The sequence below is a fragment of the Ostrea edulis genome, chromosome 5, assembly GCF_947568905.1.
Source record: "Ostrea edulis chromosome 5, xbOstEdul1.1, whole genome shotgun sequence".
In the NCBI taxonomy this organism is placed as follows: Eukaryota; Metazoa; Mollusca; class Bivalvia; order Ostreida; family Ostreidae; genus Ostrea; species Ostrea edulis.
This window is the reverse complement of record NC_079168.1, coordinates 18351964-18379543: the sequence shown is the minus strand read 5'-3', so window position 1 is coordinate 18379543 and position 27580 is coordinate 18351964. Positions and strand designations below refer to the sequence as shown.

The following is a 27580-nucleotide window of genomic DNA, read 5'->3' as shown; positions in this document are numbered from 1 at the left end:
GTAAATATTCTTTTTTCCGCAGACAACTTGGATCTCAGACTCATGTGTGGATTGTAGGCGTTTGCACTTTTTTTGACTTTCAAACGTTGTTTTCATTTATTGCAGTAATCAATCGGTTATTGTGGCATAGTCTTACGTAAGTTTCTGTGTTCGAAGACTTGATAATTTTAAAATACAAACCTTGTGAACAAGTTTACACCTGTGTAGTGTTTATATAGTACTGATGACTGCACATTCTTGCACTCTCCTCAACATTAGTGGAATAATTATTGCATGGCTACTAGATGATGCCACTGCATGCTTAATTTCTCAAGATACCTGAATTAAAACACACATCTCATGGCCAAAACCTCTCAAATGTATACATTAATTGAATATTTTGAGGGGGGGGGGGGGTCAGTTAGAATTATGTAGGTTGTCTGTGAGGCCATTTAAAGCATGATGCTATAAAATATTTTACATGTATCTTATCATGCTTATTGCAATGTTACATGGAGAGGTTACCAGTATCTCCTCATTGATCAATTACATGTACCAATATAATTAACACTGTGCATTCTCAACTCTGCCTATAAAAGTACACATTTTTATTTATCGATTTTGACTCAATCTTCTTATAATCTTGAAATTGAAATAGGCCGCCATAACAATATGCTTAAAGATTAAAATAGAGTATGTAAATTCTGTAAAAATGACATAAAGGACGAATTATACCACTTAATTTGTATTAATTTGCCCTCATTACTAGGAACTTCGTCATAAATATATCAAACTTGAAATGAAAGTATTATTGGCAAAAACCATCTGTAACTTTGTAACTTAGGAATATATTTATGTCTTGCACTTAAGTTGCGAGAAAACCTTGTTTGTAAGTTATTCTCCATCGTTTTAATTGTACACTGCCAGATCATGCCATTTTTATGTATTTAATATGTACATACATATTGTAACAATGATGTGATAAGAAGTCCTAAGCAATAAAGTGAGTACTATTTTCACAGTACCATTACTAGATAAACACTGTGCAGTCTCAACTCTGCCTAAAGTACACATTTTTTGTTTTTCACAATACAATTACAAGATAAACACTGCATTCTCAACTCTGCCTAAAGTACACATTTTATTTTTCACCATTATAAGATAATCGCTATGAATTCTAAAATCTGCCTATAAAGTTTTTATTTTTCACCATTATAAGATAATCGCTATGAATTCTAAAATCTGCCTATAAAGTTTTTATTTTTCACCATTATAAGATTATTGCTATGAATTCTAAAATCTGCCTATAAAGTTTTTATTTTTCACCATTATAAGATAATTGCTATGAATTCTAAAATCTGCCTATAAAGTTTTTATTTTTCACCATTATAAGATAATCGCTATGAATTTTAAAATCTGCCTATAAAGTTTTTATTTTTCACCATTATAAGATAATTGCTATGAATTCTAAAATCTGCCTATAAAGTTTTTATTTTTCACCATTATAAGATAATCGCTATGAATTCTAAAATCTGCCTATAAAGTTGTTTTTTTTTTCACCATTATAAGATAATCGCTATGAATTCTAAAATCTGCCTATAAAGTACACATTTTTAGTTTTCACCATTATAAGATAATCGCAATGAATTCTAAAATCTGCCTATAAAGTACACATTTTTAGTTTTCACAGTACCATTACGAGATGCTTTGTATGGAAGATGAAGAATGAGGAAACCATGGAGAAGAGAAACTCTAAAAATTCTGGGAGTTTTAACAGTGACCTACTTTCTGGTTTTGTTTTTAATGTTAATACAGCTACACATACAAAGAGCTGATTTTCTTCATGAAGATGAGGATCACAAGGTAAGAGAATTTCTCATTTCAGTATTTTCAACACGTCAAGTATGATCTGGTATGGAAGCATATTAACGATTAATTAATAACTCGAGACAGAATTGGTTGATATGCAGCCTGTTTTGATAAAGATAAACCTAATACTGTTCAGTAAAACATGGTTACAGCAAACATACTTAATATAATGAATTTATGCTTACAGTGAATTAGGGATTTTCATTCCCTATTGTTTTAAAACATGTTATGAACGTATCGGATATAGCTAATTATGTTTATAAAAAATCAAAATTGTTAGTCCCTATTATTTCACTTTAAGCTTTTTGTACATGTATGTGTAGTTCTAATTAAAGTTCTAATTAGAATGAATTGTAAGGGGGGGGGGTGGACAGGGAGAAATGGAGGAGGGAGAGATTGGGAAGTAAGGAGGGAGGAAATAGTGAAGGAGGAGGGAGAGAATGGTGAGGGAGGAGGGAGAGAATGGTGAGGAGGAGGGAGAGAATGGTGAGGGAGGAGGAGAAAATAGTGAGGGAGGAGGGAGAGAATGGTGAGGGAGGAGGAGAAAATAGTGAGGGAGGAGGGAGAGAATGGTGAGAGAGGGTGGAGAGAATAGTCAGAGAGGAGGGAGAGAATGGTGAGGGAGGAGAAGAGAATGGTGAGGGAGGAGAAGAGAATGGTGAGGGAGGAGAAGAGAATGGTGAGGGAGGAGGAGAGAATAGTGAGGGAGGAGGAGAGAATGGTGAGGGAGGAGGGAGAGAATAGTGAGGGAGGAGAGAGAGAATGGTGAGAGAGATAATAGTGAGGAGGAGGAGGGAGAGAATGGTGAGGGAGGAGGGAGAGAATGGTGAGGGTTGAGGGAGAGAATGGTGAGGGAGGAGGGGGAGAATGGTGAGGGAGGAGGAGAGAATGGTGAGGGAGGAGGAAAGAATAGTGAGGGAGGAGGGGGAGAATAGTGAGGGAGGAGGGAGAGAATAGTGAGGGAGGAGGGAGAGAATGGTGAGGGAGGAGGGAGAGAATAGTGAGGAAGGAGAGAGAGAATAGTGAGGGAGGAGGGAGAGAATAGTAAAGGAGGAGGGAGAGAATAGTGAGGGAGGAGGGAGAGAATGGTGAGGGAGGAGGAGAGAATGGTGAGGGAGGAGGAGAGAATAGTGAGAGAGGAGGGAGGGAATAGTGAGGGAGGAGGGAGAGAATAGTGAGGGAGGAGGGAGAGAATAGTGAGGAAGGAGAGAGAGAATAGTGAGGGAGGAGGGAGAGAATAGTGAGGGAGGAGGGAGAGAATAGTGAGGGAGGAGGGAGAGAATAGTGAGGGAGGAGGGAGAGAATGGTGAGGGAGGAGGAGAGAATGGTGAGGGAGGAGGAGAGAATGGTGAGGGAGGAGGAGAGAATGGTGAGGGAGGAGGAGAGAATAGTGAGAGAGGAGGGAGAGAATAGTGAGGGAGGAGGAAGAGAATAGTGAGGGAGGAGAGAGAGAATGGTGAGGGAGGAGGGAGAGAATAGTGAGGAGGAGGGAGAGAATAGTGAGGGAGGAGGGAGAGAATGGTGAGGGAGGAGGAGAGAATGGTGAGGGAGGAGGAGAGAATGGTGAGGGAGGAGGAGAGAATGGTGAGGGAGGAGGAGAGAATAGTGAGAGAGGAGGGAGAGAATAGTGAGGGAGGAGGAAGAGAATAGTGAGGGAGGAGAGAGAGAATGGTGAGGGAGGAGGGAGAGAATAGTGAGGAGGAGGGAGAGAATGGTGAGGGAGGAGGGAGAGAATAATAGAGAAAGGAGGAAATAGAGGAAAGGGAAGGATTAAACTTGGCCATGATTAAAGTCATCATATGATTTCACAAACATATTATGTGCTATTATAATTTATTTATTTCATCAGCATGTTCTATTATCATTTGTTTTAAATGCATAATGAATGAATTTAGATTTTGGATTTCAGCATGTGCATTTCACCCTCAAGTCAGATTACTGTTATAAAGGACCTGCCATTTCATTGGCTTCAAATAAAACAGTAGACCATGCTGTTCAAGCATTGAACACAGAACCTATTGGACAATGTGTCATACCAGTAACCACCGCAGATGTTAAGGTTTGAATATTAAACAAGAAATCTATGTTGAAAAAAAAATTGCCGTTTTATGATTCAGAATTATGTTATGATCATACATAATGTAAGACATGCTATTTACTATGATAGTTTTATCAATATTGTGACTTCCCATACCATACAGATTGAGACATTATGGAGCACACTGGATGTGTCTTATCCTCTGGCTTTGTCTGTTACTGGGTGGCTTGATGTCATTCCTGTTCTCTCATGGACCCCAAAACCACTACAAGTCATCATTGTACCCCACTCTCACCAGGATCCTGGTCAGTAGCAAATTGGAGCCCAATTTTAAAAATCAGTAAACCATATTCATACAAGCCAGATGTAAACAAATTTTATTAAGTTAATTTTGTAGTTTGTTGTCACACATGAAAATAGACATCAATGAAACTACTGGTAATTCACAGATAGTTTCCATTTGTACTAAGGAGTCTATTTTAGATTAGGTAATCTTTTACAAAGCTTCATGTACCAATAGGAACTCATTGAATGTCTCATGCACTCGACATAGATCTCAGATGTAATATGATGGCATCCGTGAGAGAATTTGATGTATTGCTAACTATGATGTCACAGCCTACTGCACTATGTTACATAAGTCACAGATTACAGTGCATCAAATTCCCTCATGGATGCCATCGTATTACATCCGAGATCTATGTCGTGTGCATGAGACATTCGAGGAGTTCTGATTTCTTCATGAACAGGGCATGCTTTCTTCCAGGTTGGCTGAATACCTTTGATCATTACTTTGCCTCCCACACCAACAAAACACTCAGTTTATTGCTGGATCAACTCACAGAAAACCCTGGATGGCGATTCGTTTGGTCAGAAGTGTGCTGGTTGGAAAAATGGTGGAAAGCAGCCACTCAGATACAGAAAGACAACATTAAAAGGTTCTCTTTATTTCAAGGGAAGGCTGAATATTGGGATCAATATAGGAACAGAGCAGAAAAGGAATGAAAGTGGGGGAAACAGGGATAATTGAAAAGTGACTAGAGTTGATTCCCTTGTTTGAGAGGCTTCTCTGATCTAAGTCAAATATCTCTGCTATTGGTATTTAGAATTGGAAGAAAAATGCAAATAATGATTCATTTTTTGGCCATTACTCTCATAGGTTGATTCATAATGGTCAGTTGGAGGTAGTGTCCGGTGGCTGGGTGATGCCAGATGAAGCAGTTGTTCACTATGGCGCTATGTTAAACCAACTGATTGATGGTCATCAGTGGCTATTAACGAACATTGGTAAGAACTTTATAAGACATGTATTACTACTCATCGTTAATTTGTATTTCATACAAGATGTGTTGATTCCGTCTGGCAAGAGAGCGTTGTGGGGGTACATATGATCATGCTACGAGTTGCTGTGCACTTGTTTTATAAGATTATTTCACTCATCGGCAGGGATAAAACCAAACATCAGCTGGTCCATCGATCCATTTGGACACTCTCCCACCATGGCGTATTTCCAGAAAAGAAGTGGTGCAAAGGCCATGGTTATTCAAAGAATCCATTTTGGACTGAAGAGACACCTTGCCAGAACAAAGATGTTAGAATTTCAGTGGAGACAAATGTGGGGTAAAAACATTTCAAGTGTTTATAGAGAGTGTTAAAAAGACTGAGTATACAATTAAATTCAGTGGAGACAAATGTGGGGTAAAAACATTTCAAGTGTTTGTAGAGGGTGTTAAAAACACTGAGTATATGAGTAAATTCAGTGGAGACAAATGTGGGATAAAAACATTTCAAGTGTTTATAGAGAGTGTTAAAAACACTGAGTGTATGAGTAAATTCAGTAGAGACAAATGTGGGGTAAAAACATTTCAAGTGTTTATAGAGAGTGTTAAAAACACTGAATATACAATTAAATTCAGTGGAGACGAATGTGGGGTAAAAACATTTCAAGTGTTTATAGAGAGTGTTAAAAACACTGAGTATACAAGTAAATTCTGTGGAGATAAATGTGGGATAAAAACATTTCAAGTGTTTATAGAGAGTGTTAAAAACACTGAGTATACAATTAAATTCAGTGGAGACGAATGTGGGGTAAAAACATTTCAAGTGTTTATAAAGAGTGTTAAAAACACTGAGGATACGAGTAAATTCTTTATTGCCAAACATGATAATCACAGCTAATTTGAGCATGTTTTTTGCTGAATAAATCACATCGATGAGTTCCCAAACAAAAGTCGTTTATTTCAGAAATACATGAGGGTATGAACTACCATGCTTTATGTCAGCGTACGTCATGGAGCGTGTTGGCACTTCATGCTGGTGTATGTCATGGAGCGTGTTAGCACTTCATGCTGGCGTACTTCATGGAGCGTGTTGGCACTTCATGCTGGTGTACGTCATGGAGCGTGTTGGCACTTCATGAAAACTAAGTCGGTGTGAAGTGTTGCTCTTCATAACTTCACGTATTTTCAAAAATGAAATTTATTTCTTGAATTCACATTCTGCTTTTGTTTCTGTCAGAATTTCCAGACATGTATATATCAAGTACACGTAGTTCTGTACAACTGCAGTGTGTTCTTGAAAAAATGCCTATCATTATAATTGGTAGATATCAAAGGCAAAACATTGGAAATGTAAATATTATACAATGGTGACATTTTATACATGTATAATACAGATCCAAAGGAATAAAAAAAAAACACTAGGAGATTTTATAACATTATCGCATACATTCAAAATTGTAGTTCTTAAAATGTATGTAAAACATATGGGCTACGAAAAATATATATATAAAAAGTAGTCTCCCAGTGTATGACGAATACGAAATATTTAAAATGGCAAAATAGGTGACATTTAACACTCAATGTGTTTACTGGATGGTAGCAGTGAATATGGTTAGGGCTAATTGGCTTGTTATTATACTGCCAAAATTTCAGGGAGCTGGTCCCAGGAGATCTGAGCGGTGATTCACCAAAAGTGAAACAAGGCATAATGCAGAAATTGGTGCATGAAACTATATTGACTATTGAAATTTTACTGCAGTTGGTCTTAATCAAGATGTCCCATTCAAATTAAAAGATCTGTTTGCAATGGGTACACTGTTATTCTGAGCTCATAAAATAATAATTTTTCTGCCTTTAGATAGAACGTACTCTACAGATGTAACAACCCATGTTCTGCCTTTCCTCTCCTACGCCATTACTCACTCTTGTGGTCCAGATACGCATGTCTGCTGCAAGTTCGACTTTTTCCAGCGAAAATGTTATCAAGGCAGAAAACAAATTCCAGTGAAAGATATTGACGATGATAATGTGAAGGAAATGTGAGTTTCATTCTCCACCACTAGACTTTGATTTCTGAATCTCAATGTTCTAATTTTAATAAAATCAACTGTATGTAAATGTGAAACAAGAATCTCTTCCTATGGAATTGTAATATTGTTATACATCATGTGAATCCCATGTTATCTGTTTGTGATCAGGGTAATATTGCTATACATCATGTGGATCCCATGCTATTTGTTTGTGATCAGGGTAATATTGCTATACATATGTGAATCCCATGCTATTTGTTTGTGATCAGGGCTTGGATACTCTGGGAACAGTTTCAAAAGAAGTCTGAATTATTTCGAGATGGCGTTCTCTTGGTGCCACATGGAGATGACTTTCGATACAGCAGCCTGCAGGAATGGAGGAAACAACATTATAACATGGAAAAGCTGATGAAATACATAAACAGCAATTCTCAAATGAATACTCGGGTAATTATATTGTACTAAAGTCTTTACAGATTTTGTATTTTCATTTAATTGCAAAATAACTGGTAGCTGCATTTCCTTTCAGGTGAGATTTGGAACTCTTTCTGACTTTTTTAAAGAACATAGAAAGTTACAAACAAAAGCCCTTCCCTCCTTTAGTGGAGATTTTTTCCCATATTCTGACAGATTGGACCAGTATTGGACAGGATTTTACACAACTCGCCCTTTTCTGAAATATGCAGCTCGAAGAATTCAGAGTCTGCTCAGGTAATAACAATTGCAATCATTTAATTTTATGAAATCCTAAACTTTAATTTCATTTCTCTAAAATATAGCTTTTTTATCGAGATTGATCAGATGGATAATTATAATTCTAAATTGTTTCATTATGAATCTGCCAATCAATGCCCTTGTCTTATCTACAAAAGTGTAAACATGTCACATGACACTATAGATTCATGGAGACAAAGTTAATGTTAGCTGAAGTATCAAAACTTTTTAAAAGCCTGTAACATTGACAGATCTGTAGAAATATTGTATGCTGTGTTGCTGGCAAAATCCAAGAAGTCCTCAGAAAAGTATTCAGGTTTGCTGAAACTACTACCTGACCTGGAGCTAGGAAGGCAAGAATTAGCTCTGTTCCAACATCATGATGCAATAACGGGGACATCACGGGTGTCTGTCACTGAAGACTATAGCAGGAGGTTAGTGTAGGCACTGCTTATGAAAAGGGAGACAACTCAGTATAAATATAATAGGTGATTTTGCTTGAAAAAGTGACATTTTATTAGCAATTCAAATACTTAACAAGTCTAATTACATAATACATGTACAAGTACTAAAATTGTTATTTTGAAAAGGCTGTTAGCATGTTCATCTTAGTAATTCAAACTGTTTTGGAAGTGATGCTTTTTTCTCCTCACAATAAAGTTAAAGGGGATAATGAAGATGTGGCATGGCCGGTGCACGTTTGTTTGCATTTAAATGTATTGTGCCTGACACTTTCACTGTATAGGACTTGAATTTTTTAAACAAAATTTACTTTATTCTGATGAAGGATGAAAGTACGACTCACTTATATAGATAGTACAGTAAACCAGCTATTATCATAGGCAACTTTATTTCACGATTTACCAGTGATAAGCTGGTTTTTGGTGACTAATTTTCATGACTGAGATAATATTAAACAAATATGAGACATCAAAGGACTGGTTTATTGCGAGAAATACTCACAATAAGGTTCTTGCAAACTCACCAAAAAAAATTTGTACACGAGTAGAATTTGGTTTACAGTATACATTTGTAATTATGCAATTTTTGGAATGTTAGGGAGAAGGCTAGCATTGGTTTATGCTATTGCCCAATACCAATCAGTATTGAATAAAATAGTATAGTTTAAATTAAAAGTTTTAGAATGTAGGTAATCCTATGATATGACATTTTGATATATAATAGAATTTCCTTGAATTTTAAATTCTTTTTTTTATAGAAAAGTGCATTTTCCTGTCTGCAAATATACAAGAGCTTCATGAACAAGATTCACATTGTTACTATACATATGTCATTGGTAGAAATATTCATGTTAATGAAGTCATTCTGTGTTTCTGAAATAAAACACAAACATTTTCTAGGTGCATGTATTAACTTTTTAACATTCATGCACATGTAAACTTGCAAAACTGAAAGATATATCTTCTCAGATTTCATTAATTTCATTTTAATAATACTTTTGTATTTGAATGCAGTTTTACTTTATATTTTGGATGTGTTGAAATGCAATTACTCATTTATTTTACAACAGGTTGCAGCATGCATTCCACAAACTGAAAACACTATTTGAGAAAGTTACAATATTTTACATGGATAGCAGTTCCACACTGACACAAAATTTAAGCATGTCAATGGTATAAAACACAAGGCTGAAATGGGACACCATCACTCACTTCTTCACTCATCTACAATCACATTCATTTTCTTTTAGTTTGCAATTTATCTCTGCAATTCTTAATAATCATGTATATTTCAAACGGAAATATATTACAAAAGTGTTAAAACTTTTTATTTTTTTTTAAAAGGTATATTAATTTTTCTGTTGTTTTTAAGAACAACATTATATACATTTATTTGCAATATATTTATTAATTTTTTTTTTTTGCTCCTTGACCAAAGATCTGAAGTGGACTGTTGTCTGCAATGTTGCTTTTTCTGGCTGCAGATTCATAGTTTCACAGTTTTAATTTTCATCCCAAATGATTGTCACATAAAGGAAATCAAAATCAAAATGAAGGTTCATATATACCTCTTTGGATATGTTATACATAAACATGTAATGGGGAAAATGCTGAAAATAGAGAGGGTCCTGTCTTTTAATTTGTATATTCTCTATTTTCCTTTTTAGTTGGTGAAATGAATGATTATTTAATGTGTGAGATGTTGATTTTGTTAGTTACTATCATACATATATACCCCCTTTGAAGTCAGTTAGAACCTTGAGGCAGAATCTTTATAATGATATTTCAGTTTTTGACCTTGTGACCTCAGCATTGATCTTTGTCTTGCATTTTGAAAAACTTCAACTTTTAGTGGACATATCTTCTAAACAACAAGAGACAGGCAATTTTTATTTAGTGTATAAGAGTTACTGTTATTTGGCTTGTAAAATATTTAACATTTTTCAAATGTTTCTCAATTTCTAATTGTCAGTCAATATCCTGGGATGTTTACTTTCTTGAATTTCAAGAAACAAATATTGAAATCAGTTTGACTGACACAACAGTCATTACTGCAGTGATACGTAATTTTGCAGGCACTCCTTCTTGTAATACCTCCCTTGTAGCAGTACACCTTTTCTGACAATATGTCCCTTCTGAAAATAGATCCCTTCTGACAATACACCCCTTCTAACAATAAGTCCCTTCTAACATTAAGTCACTTCTGATAATACACCCCTTCTGGCAAAATATCCCTTCTGACAATATGTTCCTTCTGGCAATAAGTCCCTTTTGACAATACACCCCTTCTGACAATACACCCCATCTGACAATATGTCCCTTCTGACAATACACCCCTTCTGACAATACACCCCTCTTGACAATACATCCCTTCTAACAATACACCCCTTCTGGCAATGCATCCCCTCTGACAATACACCCATTCTGACAATAATTCCCCTTTGACAATACACCCCTTCTGACAACAAGTCCCTTCTGAAAATACACCCCTTCTGGCAATACACCCCTCTTGACAATACATCCCTTCTGACAATACACCCCTTCTGGCAATGCATCCCCTCTAACAATACACCCATTCTGACAATACACCTCTTCTGACAATACATCCCTTCTAGGAATACACCCCTTCTGACAATATCTTTCTGACAATACATCCCTTCTGACAATACACCCCTTCTGACAAAACATCCCTTCTGACAATACACCCCTTCTGACAATATGTCTCTTCTGACAATACACCCCTTCTGGCAAAATATCCCTTCTGACAATATGTCCCTTCTGACAATACATCCCATCTGACAATACACCCCTTCTGACAATACACCCCTTCTGGCAAAATATCCCTTCTGACAATACATCCCTTCTGACAATACACCCCTTCTGACAATACACCCATTTTGACAATACACCCCTTCTGGCAATGGTTCCCTTCTGATGATACACCCCTTCTGACAATATCCTTCTGACAATACATCCCTTCTGACAATACACCCCTTCTGACAATATGTCTCTTCTGGCAATACACCCCTTCTGACAATACACCACTTCTGGCAAAATATCCCTTCTGACAATACATCCCTTCTGACAATACACCCCTTCTGACAATATCCTTCTGACAATACATCCCTTCTGACAATACACCCATTCTGACAATATGTCTCTTCTGACAATACACCCCTTCTGGCAAAATATCCCTTCTGACAATATGTCCCATCTGACAATACATCCCTTCTGACAATACACCCCTTCTGACAATACACCCCTTTTGACAGTTCTTGTTTATCTTGTGTTGGGGTAATTGTTGTGTTTAAATGAAATAATCTCCGATTTTATAGCATTTACTGCAAAACTTGAGGCAATGATCTACGTTGTAATTTAATTTTTTTTAACACTATATCCATTGCATAATGTTGATTTTTTTTTTCAAGTGGAGTTGTTGTATATTGCAGAGATAGATTAGTCTGAAGTACATCCATGAACTACTTGACATTTTCAATTTTAAATGTCTTAACGTTGGGTGATGTGGAGGTGAATTTTTCTGAGTGATATTAACATATCTAATTTAGCTCTTTTTATTCTATCTTACTTATGTTTATATGCTATTTGTGTTCATCAGTCATATCCAGTAAGATTTCTTCACACCATACCAGAAAACTTGAATACATTATGGAAGTGATGTCCCTATGGAAATGATTTTAACTGATTCAGAAATATTTGAAGTCTTCATATGATGACGATTCAGAACAGATCTCGACTTAGGTGTACATGTAGCTCATGTTCTTTGACATGGTGCAGGAAGCTCTCATATGTTTCTTATACAGTTGCATTTTGGCAAGAACTGTTTGACTGTGGTAAAATCATAAAACGTTGAAGTTTCTTTTTCACTATGACCTGAAAAGTTTTGATTTCCTTGAAAATCAAACAGAAGGAATATATTTTATATAGATCTGCTCTAAAAATTACACAGGCTCTCGATGTTTTAAATAGATATACCGATAATTCCATTCTAGTTTGTTTACAGGAAGACAATTTTTTTTCATTATATATATTTAAAATGTCGAGAGCCTATGACTTTTTTTCTGGTGCATGACAATAATCACCTGTGACATGGTATCCATGTCCTACAGACTATTTTTGTACATGTATATTTACAGTATGTGAAGTCCCAACACAGTTTTGAATAATTATGATAAAACCTGCAGGTCTGTCTTCGCTGCATCTTCTCTCCTCAATGATCAAATACTACTGCTGTCTCAGTTTAGTATGACTTTTGAAATTCACATCAACAGTCCCTGTCTTTCAGCATGAATGTAGGTAGAGCATGTCATTTTCAGTCAATTCTGTAGAGATGAACATTCAACAAGCTGAACTCCTTGTTTGAGGAGAAAAGTGTGACTAAACCCGGTTTGGCTGTAATTAAAATAAATCTAAGTAGATTTTATTGCAATCATAAAATACACTGTTTGTAATAAAAGTTGTGTGTTTTGAATTTGATTGAGGTATATGATTAAGGAACAGATTTCTCACAATCATCTTTCTTCTGCTTACACCTCTTTTATTACACTGAAATCTTTAATATGTTTAATGGTGACTCAGTTTTCATTAGTTTTCTTAATTAGATGTACATTAACCATTTGCCACAATAATACATTCTGTGAACTGTAAGAATTTACTTTGTGAAAATTAATTGCATTATGGAAATCTTCCTCCAAAAAGTCTGCTATCTATTGGGGAAGTTGCTTTAACATTTTAATAATGTTTTGGTTGAATATGACTATGTTTTTGTGAAACACATGTTGTTAATACATGTAGAGAATTAAGTAAACCTGTGGATAATAGTCATGTAATTTACAAATTTTAACAAGAATGTAAAAGTGAAGATAAAAAACAGTGATCATGTAAGGAATGTATTTTACTTCTAGTTTTATTACGTGTGTTGCAAATGTCATTAAATCTGATACAAGACTGGTAGAAATTACCTCTTTAAAAATTGTAAATTACAGCACAGAGAAAGACTTTTAATTCATCACTTTAGGGTAATACTCATAGTAAGTATGTTGGTTTCATTCTCAGATTGACGATTGGGTAACCATGACGACAAACAACCCAAGCAGAAGATGTATCAAGTTATCACAGAAAAGGTAAAAAATATATTCTTCTTAGTGCGTCCTCAATTGAGGAATCTCATAATTTCACTATGTTCATCTGTCTGTCCGTGTGTTTATCCAATTCTATGACCTGATTTTAAAACTTGCCTTGATAAAGCAAGTTTTCATATGTTATTCAATAACTCAAAAATCTTTTTTTTTTTTAATCATATGGATTTCCTAAAAATAAAGTCACAAATATTGACAAGTTGTGCATTTAGAATTTGACTATGGGTATTAATTGTAGTTTTAAACAAAAGTTATGGGACTTTAATACAATAAAAAAATCCTGTTTTTATACTCTGTCAGTTCTTTTTTCAATAAATTTGAGGAACATACTAAAGACTATGATCAAAGTGTTTGTCCAGCCTGGGGTCTATTCATTTCCCATCTCCTGGTACAGGATATCGGTAATATGTCTCCAGCCTGTGTTTGTCCAGCCTGGGGCTCTATTCATTTCCCATGTCCTGGTACAGGATATCGGTAGTATGTCTCCAGCCTGTGTTTGTCCAGCCTGGGGGTCTATTCATTTCCTATCTCCTGGTACAGGATATCGGTAGTATGTCTCCAGCCTGTGTTTGTCCAGCCAGGGGTCTATTCATTTCCCATCTCCTGGTACAGGATATCGGTAGTATGTCTCCAGCCTGTGTTTGTCCAGCCTGGGGGTCTATTCATTTCCCATCTCCTGGTACAGGTCATCGGTAGTATGTCTCCAGCCTGTGTTTGTCCAGCCTGGGTCTATTCATTTCCCATCTCCTGGTACAGGATATCAGTAGTATGTCTCCAGCCTGTGTTTGTCCAGCCAGGGGTCTATTCATTTCCCATCTCCTGCTACAGGATATCGGTAGTATGTCTCCAGCCTGTGTTTGTCCAGCCTGGGGGTCTATTCATTTCCCATCTCCTGGTACAGGATATCGGTAGTATGTCTCCAGCCTGTGTTTGTCCAGCCTGAGGTCTATTCATTTCCCATCTCCTGGTACAGGATATCGGTAGTATGTCTCCAGCCTGTGTTTGTCCAGCCTGGGGCTCTATTCATTTCCTATCTCCTGGTACAGGATATCGGTAGTATGTCTTCAGCCTGTGTTTGTCCAGCCTGGGGGTCTATTCATTTCCCATCTCCTGCTACAGGATATCGGTAGTATGTCTCCAGCCTGTGTTTGTCCAGCCAGGGGTCTATTCATTTCCCATCTCCTGGTACAGGATATCGGTAGTATGTCTCCAGCCTGTGTTTGTCCAGCCAGGGGTCTATTCATTTCCCATCTCCTGCTACAGGATATCGGTAATATGTCTCCAGCCTGTGTTTGTCCAGCCAGGGGTCTATTCATTTCCCATCTCCTGCTACAGGATATCGGTAGTATGTCTCCAGCCTGTGTTTGTCCAGCAAGGGGTCTATTCATTTCCCATCTCCTGGTACAGGATAACGGTAGTATGTCTCCAGCCTGTGTTTGTCCAGCCAGGAGTCTATTCATTTCCCATCTCCTGGTACAGGATATCGGTAGTATGTCTCCAGCCTGTGTTTGTCCAGCCTGGGGCTCTATTCATTTCCCATCTCCTGGTACAGGATATCGGTAGTATGTCTCCAGCCTGTGTTTGTCCAGCCAGGGGTCTATTCATTTCCCATCTCCTGGTACAGGATATCGGTAGTATGTCTCCAGCCTGTGTTTGTCCAGCCTGGGGGTCTATTCATTTCCCATCTCCTGCTACAGGATATCGGTAGTATGTCTCCAGCCTGTGTTTGTCCAGCCTGGGGTCTATTCATTTCCCATCTCCTGGTACAGGATATCGGTAGTATGTCTCCAGCCTGTGTTTGTCCAGCTTGGGGGTCTATTCATTTCCCATCTCCTGGTACAGGATATCGGTAGTATGTCTCCAGCCTGTGTTTATCCAGCCTGGGGGTCTATTCATTTCCCATCTCCTGCTACAGGATATCGGTAGTATGTCTCCAGCCTGTGTTTGTCCAGCCTGGGGGTCTATTCATTTCCCATCTCCTGGTACAGGATATCGGTAGTATGTCTCCAGCCTGTGTTTGTCCAGCCTGGGGGTCTATTCATTTCCCATCTCCTGGTACAGGATATCGGTAGTATGTCTCCAGCCTGTGTTTGTCCAGCCTGGGTCTATTCATTTCCCATCTCCTGGTACAGGATATCGGTAGTATGTCTCCAGCCTGTGTTTGTCCAGCCAGGGGTCTATTCATTTCCCATCTCCTGCTACAGGATATCGGTAGTATGTCTCCAGCCTGTGTTTGTCCAGCCAGGGGTCTATTCATTTCCCATCTCCTGCTACAGGATATCGGTAGTATGTCTCCAGCCTGTGTTTGTCCAGCCTGGGGGTCTATTCATTTCCCATCTCCTGGTACAGGATATCGGTAGTATGTCTCCAGCCTGTGTTTGTCCAGCCTGGGGGTCTATTCATTTCCCATCTCCTGCTACAGGATATCGGTAGTATGTCTCCAGCCTGTGTTTGTCCAGCCAGGGGTCTATTCATTTCCCATCTCCTGGTACAGGATATCGGTAGTATGTCTCCAGCCTCTACTGATAGATCTACTGGTGATCTCATGCAGCTCTCCACCCGACCAGATGAATATAGCCATGAACTTTACTCAAGATCACTTACATAAGGTCAAGGTCCACAGGAGCTGAAGACTGAAAGAGTTTGACATTCTTGTTTTTAGTTGTTGTTTTTGGGGTGTTTTTTTTAACCAATAAAATATACTTATTATTTAAGATCACATCAGTACAAGAAATCTCCCTATGAATCCTTCCTGTTAAGTCGGTATCTGATTTGGTAATGCACTATGCTTTACTGTTTGAGCATTTAATCTGAATGACCTTGATGTAGGTTTGGCTCAAGTTGAATCAGGCATCAAAATACAACTGTACTAGTAAGATTAAATTTCAAAATATTTTGTTCACACTCATCCATTGGCTGAAATAAATCACATTTTTATAAGATTTTTTTGGGCTGATTTCAGCTGGAATTTTGTTTGTACATTTCTGTAAACAGTTTGTCTTTGCTTTTAAGATCCTTCTTGGTGTATACCTACCTCCCTACATAGAGTCAGAAGAGAGCAAACAAAATTCTCTTTTAAGGTGGCCCAATGCTTTATGAATTTTGGACCTTTTACAAGTTAAAAATAGAGAGCAGCTTTGAACACATTGTTCAGATGAAACATTTGTGTGATAGTTGATAAAACAACAGCTGCAGAACTCTTATTATATATCTTTACAATTCCTTTGTGAAGCATACTTTGCCAGGGCAGATCCAGAATTGAGAACATTTTGGGGGTGGGGGATGTAGCTGAGGACATGGAAGCTTACTCAGAACCAGAGAGTGTGTCATTAACTTAACTTGGATGTTTCAGACAAAATCCAAGTCCTAAAGAATGTCCAGGCCGGATTTTTTGATACACAGATTGCTAAAGTTTATATCCATTTTGGCATAACAATGGTTTTTGTTAACCATATGGAAAATACAGTTGTAATATGTTTTAGATACATTTAGTGTTTTCTGACCATAGATAATGTCACTGCTGATAAAAGAAATGGTGTTGCCCTGATGAGTGTCATAAATTACCGGTGCAATTATATTTGGGTTTGCTTTCAGACACATGGTAATATTTAACCCTCTAGGACACAATAGGAGGGATATGATTACCTTGACTGTAGATAGAGCCAATGTCAAGGTCACAAATACATCAACATCCTTGGAAATCCCCCACCAAATTTCACCAGTTTGGGAGAATGGTACTTTTTCAACAAATGTCTTTGAAGTAAGTCACTTATCATAATCATAGCCATAAAATCATTGTCAGAAGAGTCTTTAAGAGATATTCATTTATTTCAACAAAACATTATCTTTATAACGGTAAAATAAAATATGTGTGATTTTTTGAAGATGACTTTTGAAGTAAACTTGGCAGCACTGTCTATTTCCTTGGTAACCATTGAAGAAGGGGAGGAAAATCTGAATGAATACACAAGGCTTGTTCTCTATAAAGAACCATCAAATTTCTCTAGAAGTGTGAAGTATGCAATATATTTCTTTAATGTATTTTAAAATTTTCAAAGAAATCTTACTGAGTATCAGTCTCTTATGCTATTTGTTTAATATTGATAGCCATTTTGAACTTTTCTTTGTATCCATAAAGAATATCAGGAATTACAGTAGAACAGGACAGCTCTCCCTATTTCACTGTTTCCAATGGTCATCTCACAGCGTACTTTCACACGTGCAGTGGAAGACTACAGGTAATTTTTTATTTACAGGTAGTAGCAAGGTAAAAAAAAAATACACAAATTAAAATATTGATTAAAATTAAAATGCTTGATTAGACAGCATTTTCTTATGAGCATTTATAATCAAATACAATTATGAACACATTGCTGTGTTGGCTCAGTGGATATGATTGTGTTGGTCTATAGATGACAATAGATTTCCTCCACAATTTTGTCTGACTTTGTTTTAGGTCAATATGATGCATTCACTACCTGAGAAGTTCAATGTTTACCAAATCCTTAGGGTAACTAAAGCATTATATTGACTTAGGGTAACTAAAGCATTTTATTGACTTAGGGTAACTAAAGCATTGTATTAACTTAGGGTAACTAAAGCATTGTATTGACTTAGAGTAACTAAAGCATTGTATTGACATGAAAATGTCAGTAACTGTTTTATTATAGGATTGAATAATTCAGAATATTGAAACCTGGTCATCCATCTTTTTTAACAGCTAGAGTGCTACACCTAGTCAAAAGTGATTATAAATGCAAGTTTTCTTAGGACGACTGCAAAATAATATCTATTATGCCCCCGAATCAAAGATTGGGGGGGGGGGGGGCATATTTTTTATAAGGTATTGGAAAGATCAAATAATAATCTCCTGAAAGGCATGTGGAAGTGAATATATCTTATTTTCACTAATCTGTTGTATCCCGGCCTATCAGAAAGCTTGAAATAATTCAAGCTTATAATAAGTGTTACAAGTTACAGCTTTTTTGCTGCCTACACTTAACATTAAATCTCGGAACGGAAATGCAAAATTAGTAACAGTTTTTTTCAAACAATCATAAGAACCATGTTAAAATCTAGGGAGCTCAGATTTTCAAGCTTGCTTTATATATTTTGATTTCAGTATGTAACGCAGAATTCTACTGGATCCGTCTGGAGGTCAGAGGTCAAACTGGTGACCTACACATCAGGCAAATCCTGGTCCACCCTATTCAAGGATAAAGGGGGTGCTTACACCTTTGTCCCTGATGGACCAGCAGAGGTAAATTTCAAGCACCATGCCTGTACATATACAACATGTATACAATCTGAACATCACATGTTGCCTTCTGATCATGCGATAGTTAGTTTTATTGTGGATTTATAATGGAAATAGGAAGAAGGACATAACTAGTTGCATATACATCATTGCAAACCACAGCCAAAATGTACAATCCTCTCCCATTCAGACCATATGGCTTGAGACGATGTGGTGAATATTGAAGTAGTTGAGGAGAAAGCTATTTGCTGACTCCAGACCATGGCTTGAGACAAGTAGTAAATATTGAAGTGGTTGATTTATGGAATATATAGGATTATCGCATGATTAGTTAGATGTATCTATTAAGAATGTTGATTAGTCATTTTGTCTGATGTCATAGAAAACATTTCCTGTGATATAACCTGCTACAACGGTAACAAAGTTGTTGGGGGTCATGTACTACCATTGAGTGATGTAGGGGAGGATATGTGTAGTTTTTGGGGCTATATGAATATCAGCCTGGATAGCTCAGTGATTAGAACACCTGTATTTTACTGTATGATAGTGATACCTGTATAATTGTACTGTTATCTGAGCTACAACTTAGCAGTGGGCGACCATTACAGTGTTTCACACTTTCCTGCAACTGTTTACTTACAGTCTTGTAATGAATATAAACATATATCTAGTCTGAATTACTTTCCATGAAAACGGTTGAAGTGAGTTACATTTTTTGATTTAGTGGTGTGTACAGGCTGTACTGTAATATCTTGATTTGTGTGGTTATTTTAGTTTATGTATTTGATTTAGTGGTGTGTGTAGGCTGTGCTGTAATATCTTGATTTGTGTGGTTATTTTAGTGTATTATTTGATTTAGTGGTGTGTGCAGGCTGTACTGTAATATCTTGATTTGTGTGGTTATTTTAGTGTATTATTTGATGTAGTGGTGTGTAGGCTGTACTGTAATATCTTGATTTGTGTGGTTATTTTAGTGTATTATTTGATGTAGTGGTGTGTGCAGGCTGTACTGTAATATCTTGATTTGTGTGGTTATTTTAGTGTATTATTTGATTTAGTGGTGTGTGCAGGCTGTACTGTAATATCTTGATTTGTGTGGTTATTTTAGTGTATTTGATTTAGTGGTGTGTGCAGGCTGTACTGTAATATCTTGATTTGTGTGGTTATTTTAGTGTATTATTTGATTTAGTGGTGTGTGCAGGCTGTACTGTAATATCTTGATTTGTGTGGATATTTTAGTGTATTATTTGATTTAGTGGTGTGTGCAGACTGTACTGTAATATCTTGATTTGTGTGGTTATTTTAGTGTATTATTTGATGTAGTGGTGTGTGCAGGGTGTACTGTAATATCTTGATTTGTGTGGTTATTTTAGTGTATTATTTGATTTAGTGGTGTGTGCAGGCTGTACTGTAATATCTTGATTTGTGTGGATATTTTAGTGTATTATTTGATGTAGTGGTGTGTGCAGTCTGTACTGTAATATCTTGATTTGTGTGGTTATTTTAGTGTATTATTTGATGTAGTGGTGTGTGCAGGCTGTATTGTAATATCTTGAATTGTGTGGTTATTTTAGTGTATTATTTGATGTAGTGGTGTGTGCAGGCTGTACTGTAATATCTTGATTTGTGTGGTTATTTTAGTGTATTATTTGATGTAGTGGTGTGTGCAGGCTGTACTGTAATATCTTGATTTGTGTGGTTATTTTAGTGTATTATTTGATGTAGTGGTGTGTGCAGGCTGTACTGTAATATCTTGATTTGTGTGGTTATTTTAGTGTATTATTTGATTTAGTGGTGTGTGTAGGCTGTACTGTAATATCTTGATTTATGTGGTTATTTTAGTGTATTATTTGATGTAGTGGTGTGTGCAGGCTGTACTGTAATATCTTGATTTGTGTGGTTATTTTAGTTGATGTATTTGAACATTCTGTTGTAGACTCTATCTGAGCCAGTGGAAACCCTATTCCTTATTGATGGACCATTGCTTTCAAGAGTGGTTACAGTTCAACCTAGTGCAACACAATCTGTCACTATCCACAAAACATCAGGTAAATGTAAGGTCACTATCCACAAAACATCAGGTAAATGTACAGTTACTATCCACAAAACATCAGGTAAATGTAAGGTCACTATCCACAAAACATCAGGTAAATGTACAGTTACTATCCACAAAACGTTAGGTAAATGTACAGTTACTATCCACAAAACATCAGGTAAATGTAACATCAATATCCACAAAACATCAGGTAAATGTAAGGTCACTATCCACAAAACATCAGGTAAATGTACAGTTACTATCCACAAAACATCAGGTAAATGTAAGATCACTATCCACAAAATATCAGGTAAATGTAAGGTCTATCCACAAAACATCAGTTAAATGTAAGGTCTATCCACAAAACATCAGGTAAATGTTCAGTTACTATCCTTAAAACATCAGGTAAATCTAGGGTCACTATCCACAAAACAATAAGTAAATGTAAGGTCACTATCCACAAAACATCAGGTAAATGTAAGGTCACTATCCACTAAACATCAGGTAAATGTAAGGTCACTATCCACAAAACATTAGGTAAATGTAAGGTCACTATCCACAAAACATTAGGTAAATGTACAGTTACTATCCACAAAACATCAGGTAAATGTAAGGTCACTATCCACAAAACATCAGGTAAATGTACAGTTACTATCCACAAAACATTAGGTAAATGTACAGTTACTATCCACAAAACATCAGGTAAATGTAAGGTCACTATCCACAAAACATCAGATAAATGTACAGTTACTATCCACAAAACATCAGGTAAACGTAAGGTCACTATCCACAAAACATTAGGTAAATGTAAGATCACTATCCAGAAAACATCAGGTAAATGTAAGATCACTATCCATAAAACATCAGGTAAATGTACAGTTGCTATCCACAAAACATCAGGTAAATGTAACATCACTATCCACAAAACATCAGGTAAATATAAGATCACTATCCACAAAACATCAGATAAATGTACAGTTACTATCCACAAAACATCAGGTAAATGTAAGATCACTATCCACAAAACATCAGGTAAATGTAAGGTCACTATCCATAAAACACCAAGTAAATGTAAGGTTACCATCCATAAAATATTAGGTTAATGTACAGTTACTATACTTAAACAGATAAACATCAGGTAAATGTAAGGTCACTATCCACAAAACATCAGGTAAATATACAGTTACTATCCTTAAAACATCAGGTAAATGTAAGGCCACTATCCATGAAGCATCAGGTAAATGTACAGTTACTATCCTTAAAACATCAGGTAAATGTACAGTTACTATCTACAAAACATCAGGTAAATGTAAGGCCACTATCCATGAAACATCAGGTAAATGTACAGTTACTATCTTTAAAACATCAGGTAAATGTAAGGCCACTATCCTTAAAACATCAGGTAAATGTACAGTTACCATCTACAAAACATCAGGTAAATGTAAGGCCACTATCCATGAAACATCAGGTAAATGTACAGTTACTATCTTTAAAACATCAGGTAAATGTAAGGCCACTATCCTTAAAACATCAGGTAAATGTACAGTTACCATCTACAAAACATCAGGTAAATGTAAGGCCACTATCCATGAAACATCAGGTAAATGTACAGTTACTATCTTTAAAACATTAGGTAAATGTAAGGCCACTATCCATGAAACATCAGGTAAATGTACAGTTACCATCTACAAAACATCAGGTAAATGTAAGGCCACTATCCATGAAACATCAGGTAAATGTACAGTTACTATCTTTAAAACATCAGGTAAATGTAAGGCCACTATCCTTAAAACATCAGGTAAATGTACAGTTACCGTCTACAAAACATCAGGTAAATGTAAGGCCACTATCCATGAAACATCAGGTAAAGGTACAGTTACTATCCTTAAAACATCATGTAAATGTAAGGCCACTATCCATGAAACATCAGGTAAATGTACAGTTACTATCCTTAAAACATCAGGTAAATGTAAGGTCACTATCCATAAAACATTAGTTAAGTGTACTGTGAGGATCTGCAGTTTGTAAGCCAAGTTCTAAATACCTTATTCTGTACTCTTTCATTTAGGGACAAGATCTAGATTCAATTTGAATTGGAGGGGGGGATATAAACTCCCATATTTTTCTGTTGTTTGACATTGATTATGCAATATTTTTTAATGAATGAACTTTTTATTGTGCATTTAAAGTGATATTTTAAGATTACATTACATTCACTTGTGCTTAAACAGTAAAAAAGTATTGTATATAGAATGTTCAAAGTGCTTGTATTTTATACATGTAATATATTGATTTGGATCAATATTCATCATTTTAGGGGGTCTTATTGAAAACTATGTGAATTTAGTATTTGTCAGACATTTCAAATATTTTGATCTTGTCCTTTAGGTTCATCATTGTGATATTTGTCTTTCAGGAAATCTGGGTAGAGGAGTTTACATAGAGAACTATGTGGACATACAGAAGTTGGACAACACAGAGCTGATGATGAGAGTAGAATCTGATGTAGGGGGATCCAGATGTGAACTTTGTGTGGATCTAAATGGTTTTCAGGTGAAATAGGAAAATCTATGAAATTTCTAAACCTAATTATCCTAGTTTAAATTTGTCTAAAGAACCTCTCAGATATTAATCCAAGCCAATATTGCACCTCTGTATTTCAGTCTTAATCAAAATCAGACTTCTTTATAGATCTGCACTGTATTCACGGAGCGGATCTAAGAAGTCTAATTTCAGTTAGTCTTGTTTTGTTTGTTTCCATATGATATATAGCTGAAAACATGTTAATATTTTTATTTGACAATCTTTTTAAATTGTTAATGTCAGAAAAGATCATATTATCTGAATTTTATGGAGTTGCATTGCTTATCTGCATTTGTAGATGCACAGAAAGAGAACATTAGCAAAGAGACACATCCAGGGGAACTTCTTCCCCATGACAACAATGGCGTCTGTTGAAAGCGATACCAGCAGGTTAACACTGCTCACATCTTCCTCTAGAGGAGTGGCCAGTCTAGAACCAGGTTAGAGTTGAGCTGAAATCTCAAGAATTGTTATTCAACACTGTAGAATGATTGGCGGTCTTTGTGGATACTGAGTATATTTAAGAAATGAACAGCACTTTTGAGCTGTTCATGGTCAGTATGAACGGATTTGGATTTGAGGCAAATTCTGTGAATCGTGCTAGCAATTCACAAAGAATTTGCCTCAAATCCAAATCCGTTCATACTGACCATGAACAGCTCAAAAGTGCTGTTCATTTCTTATATTTATATTCATTTACTAAATCACCATTTGTTTATATTGCTTGAATAAGTCAGGAAATATTTTGTTGCATAAAACGAACTTCTAAGAGCCACCTATGTCACAGTCGTATTGTGACGTACGTCAAAATATAGACATGACGTCACACTTTACCCTGCCTTTTATGTCAACATTGCACGGTGCACTATATTTGGAGCTAGGAGACCACAAGATTGGGATGATGATCCACATAAGTGCACAATCTTAATCCGGGGTGTGACTTTGCGAGATTTTTGTAACACATGTTGTATTTTTTCAAATCATTACGCTCTCTCAGTTGCGTGCTTTAAGCTAGTTCATAATCCGTTCATAGTCAATATGAACAGATTTTGTCTCGTGCTGAAATTGGTTGGTTCATAGAGGAAAATGCGATTTGTAATATAAATATTTAAGAAATAAATTTACTGTTTGAAAATACATGAGGGTATGAACTACCATGCTTTATGTCAGCGTACGTCATGGAGCGTGTTGGCACTTCATGCTGGCATACGTCATGGAGCATGTTAGCACTTCATGCTGGCGTACGTCATGGAGCGTGTTAGCACTTCATGCTGGCGTACGTCATGGAGCATGTTAGCACTTCATGCTGGCGTACGTCATGGAGCATGTTAGCACTTCATGCTGGCGTACGTCATGGAGCGTGTTGGCACTTCATGCTGGCGTACGTCATGGAGCATGTTAGCACTTCATGCTGGCGTACGTCATGGAGCGTGTTGGCACTTCATGCTGGCGTACGTCATGGAGCGTGTTGGCACTTCATGCTGGCGTACGTCATGGAGCGTGTTGGCACTTCATGCTGGCGTACGTCATGGAGCGTGTTGGCACTTCATGCTGGCGTACGTCATGGAGCGTGTTGGCACTTCATGCTGGCGTACGTCATGGAGCGTGTTGGCACTTCATGCTGGTGTACGTCATGGAGCGTGTTAGCACTTCATGATAAGAAAGTCACTATGCCGGTATAAATTGTTGCAGTTCATTCCCTCACGTATTTTCAAAACTGAAATTTATTTTTTACATTTCATTCTACTTTCATTTCTCTCTGAATTCCCAGCTGTTAAAATAGACATACTTTATTTATAAAGATTCATACGTGCATTGTTCACAATTAACTGTGATGCATTCATGAGGAAATGGCTATCATTACAATTGGTAAAGATATCAAAGGCAAAAACATATAAAATGTTTATATTTGTGTGTATTTGTCCATTTGACGATGACCATCATGCACATTATTTACCTGTGTATTGCAGGTTGGCTGGAGGTTGGACTAGATCGTAGAATGGTACAGGATGACTGGCGAGGACTTGGTGAGGGCATCAAAGACAACAAATTCACTAGAAGCTCATTTATGCTGGTGTTTGAACAAAAATCTTCAAATGAGGTAAAGTTATGCAATGTATGCACTCATTTCTTTGGAAAGCATCAGGTAAAAAAATGTTTTATTCTTTTGGATCGTAGAATGAAATTGTAGACTTGAGAGTATGACATCATTCATAACTAAATACTTACGAGAAAATATGATAATTACATGGTAATACCTCAAAAATTTGTTTTAAGGGGAAAGAAGTATTAATTTAGAGCAGATATATTCATTACTTATGATGCATATTATGGAATGGAAGGAAAGTCACAGCATATTGATATATCTATAGAAACAATTTATATTTTATATTGCAGATATTTGATGTCTGCTATCCATCGTTTTTGACCAGTCAGCTTTCTGATGAATTAGAGCACCCTAGCATTGTAGCAAAAATGAACTCTGTTTTCCATAGTCACCAAACACCTCACTTCTCATTGATTAAACGGGAACTTCCTTGTACCGTCCATCTTGTTACCTTCAGATTCATCACCACAAATGTTAGGAAAGAAACGCACGAAAAGAAATCAGGAGATTATGTCCCAAACACTGCAAACGAAAAGAAATCAGGAGATTATGTCCCAAACACTGCAAACGAAAAGAAATCAGTAGATTATGTCCCAAACACTGCAAACTTGCTGGTGGTGCATAAAAGACAATTTGATTGCAACATTGCACCAGACAGCAATATTTGTTCAAATCCTGACATGCTAAGGTTAGGAGAGATCTTCCTGGATTGCTCCATGGGAAAAGTATGGGAGACTACTCTGACTGGCACAGTGTTATTAAAGGAAACCCAGGGGCACCATGGGGTATCTATTGATCCTATGGAAATTAAAACATTTAAGGTGCTTTGTAATTGACAATGCATACTGATTCACACAGTCCAATTGTTGTAGTTTCCTTCAATGATATCCTTATATTCTGTCTGCTGTAGATTACATCAATCAGTTTCATACAATCTGATTGTATATTCCATTAATAATTGCTATACAATCCGATTGTTGTACATTCTGTCAATAATTTCATTACATTAACATTCTGATTGTTGTAGATTCCATCAATAATTTCTATACAACCTGATTGTTTGAGATTGAATTGATGATTTTTTCCACAATATTTTCTGTACAATCTGATGATTATGAATTCGTTGTTAATTTCTGCAAAGTCTAATTGTTTTACATTCCATCACCCAAACTTGAATCTGCACTACCTGGGATTCATCATGGCCCCATTGTTCTTGAGAAGAAGATTTTTAAAGATATTCCCTATATGCAAGCACCCCCAGGTACTTCAGATTTAAGTTTGTTCACATTGTGGTTCCCAGGGGTAGGGTTGGTGCTTCTCAAGCAGTAATAGGGCCACATATTCAAATGCAAACATTCCTAAGTTGTATGGATTTAAGTTTTATTCCCCTGTGATTAAAGGGGGGGGGGGGGGGGGGGGGGGCATTTTTGTCTTGTGTGCTTGAAACTTTAACCTTGCTCATAACTTTAGAATGGTGAGTGATGAAACTCTCATATTTCATGTAAGCATTTCTTGTGACTGTACCTTTTTGGTATAAGTTCTTCGCCTTGCAGTTTGCTCTACTTTTAAGAAAACGTAACCTAGGCAATATCTCATAAACTATCTAAGGAATGGTTTTCATATTTTGTTAAAAGATTCCTTAAGGCAAGATATTTCATTTGGTACCATGATGATTGACCTTATGACCTTGACCTTGTTTGACCTAAATTTCAAAACTTTAACCTTGGCCATAATTTTTGAATGATGAGTGTTATACTTTTCACATTTGATATATACAAGAAGACCTTCCTTTTGGTATCAACGTTTTTCACCTTATAACATTGACCTCCTTTTTGACCTGCCTATATCTTTTTACCTCTTTTCAAGAAGAGCAACCCTGGATTCGTTCACATACACACACACACAGTTTATTCATAATTGTATATGTGCGTCCTCCCCCTTTTTTGATGATGATTATTTGTTATTTTCTAATGCAAATAAAGATTTATTGGGTGACTGACACTCCCCTATTTTTAACAGTAGTTGTAATGAGAAGAATGCAAGTTTGAAAGTGATGAATAAAAACCATTTG

The 27580-nt window shown here is 36.5% G+C and overlaps 1 protein-coding gene across 1 annotated transcript; it reads left to right on the top strand.

Annotated features, from left to right (window-relative positions):
- The first annotated feature begins 9 nt into the window (after positions 1-9).
- On the top strand, positions 10-27510 carry LOC125652552 (alpha-mannosidase 2-like). Its single transcript, XM_056166846.1, has 22 exons — positions 10-136; positions 1661-1842; positions 3758-3907; positions 4050-4191; positions 4653-4824; positions 5046-5173; positions 5333-5506; positions 7025-7205; positions 7466-7643; positions 7726-7907; positions 8162-8344; positions 9442-9544; positions 13445-13512; positions 17122-17287; positions 17413-17543; positions 17666-17765; positions 18650-18787; positions 20721-20832; positions 23236-23372; positions 23701-23842; positions 25373-25503; positions 25800-27510. The coding sequence occupies exons 2-22, from the start codon at positions 1705-1707 to the stop codon at positions 26343-26345; spliced, it is 3402 nt and encodes a 1133-aa protein (XP_056022821.1). The 5' UTR covers positions 10-136; positions 1661-1704; the 3' UTR covers positions 26346-27510.
- Positions 27511-27580: the final 70 nt, after the last annotated feature.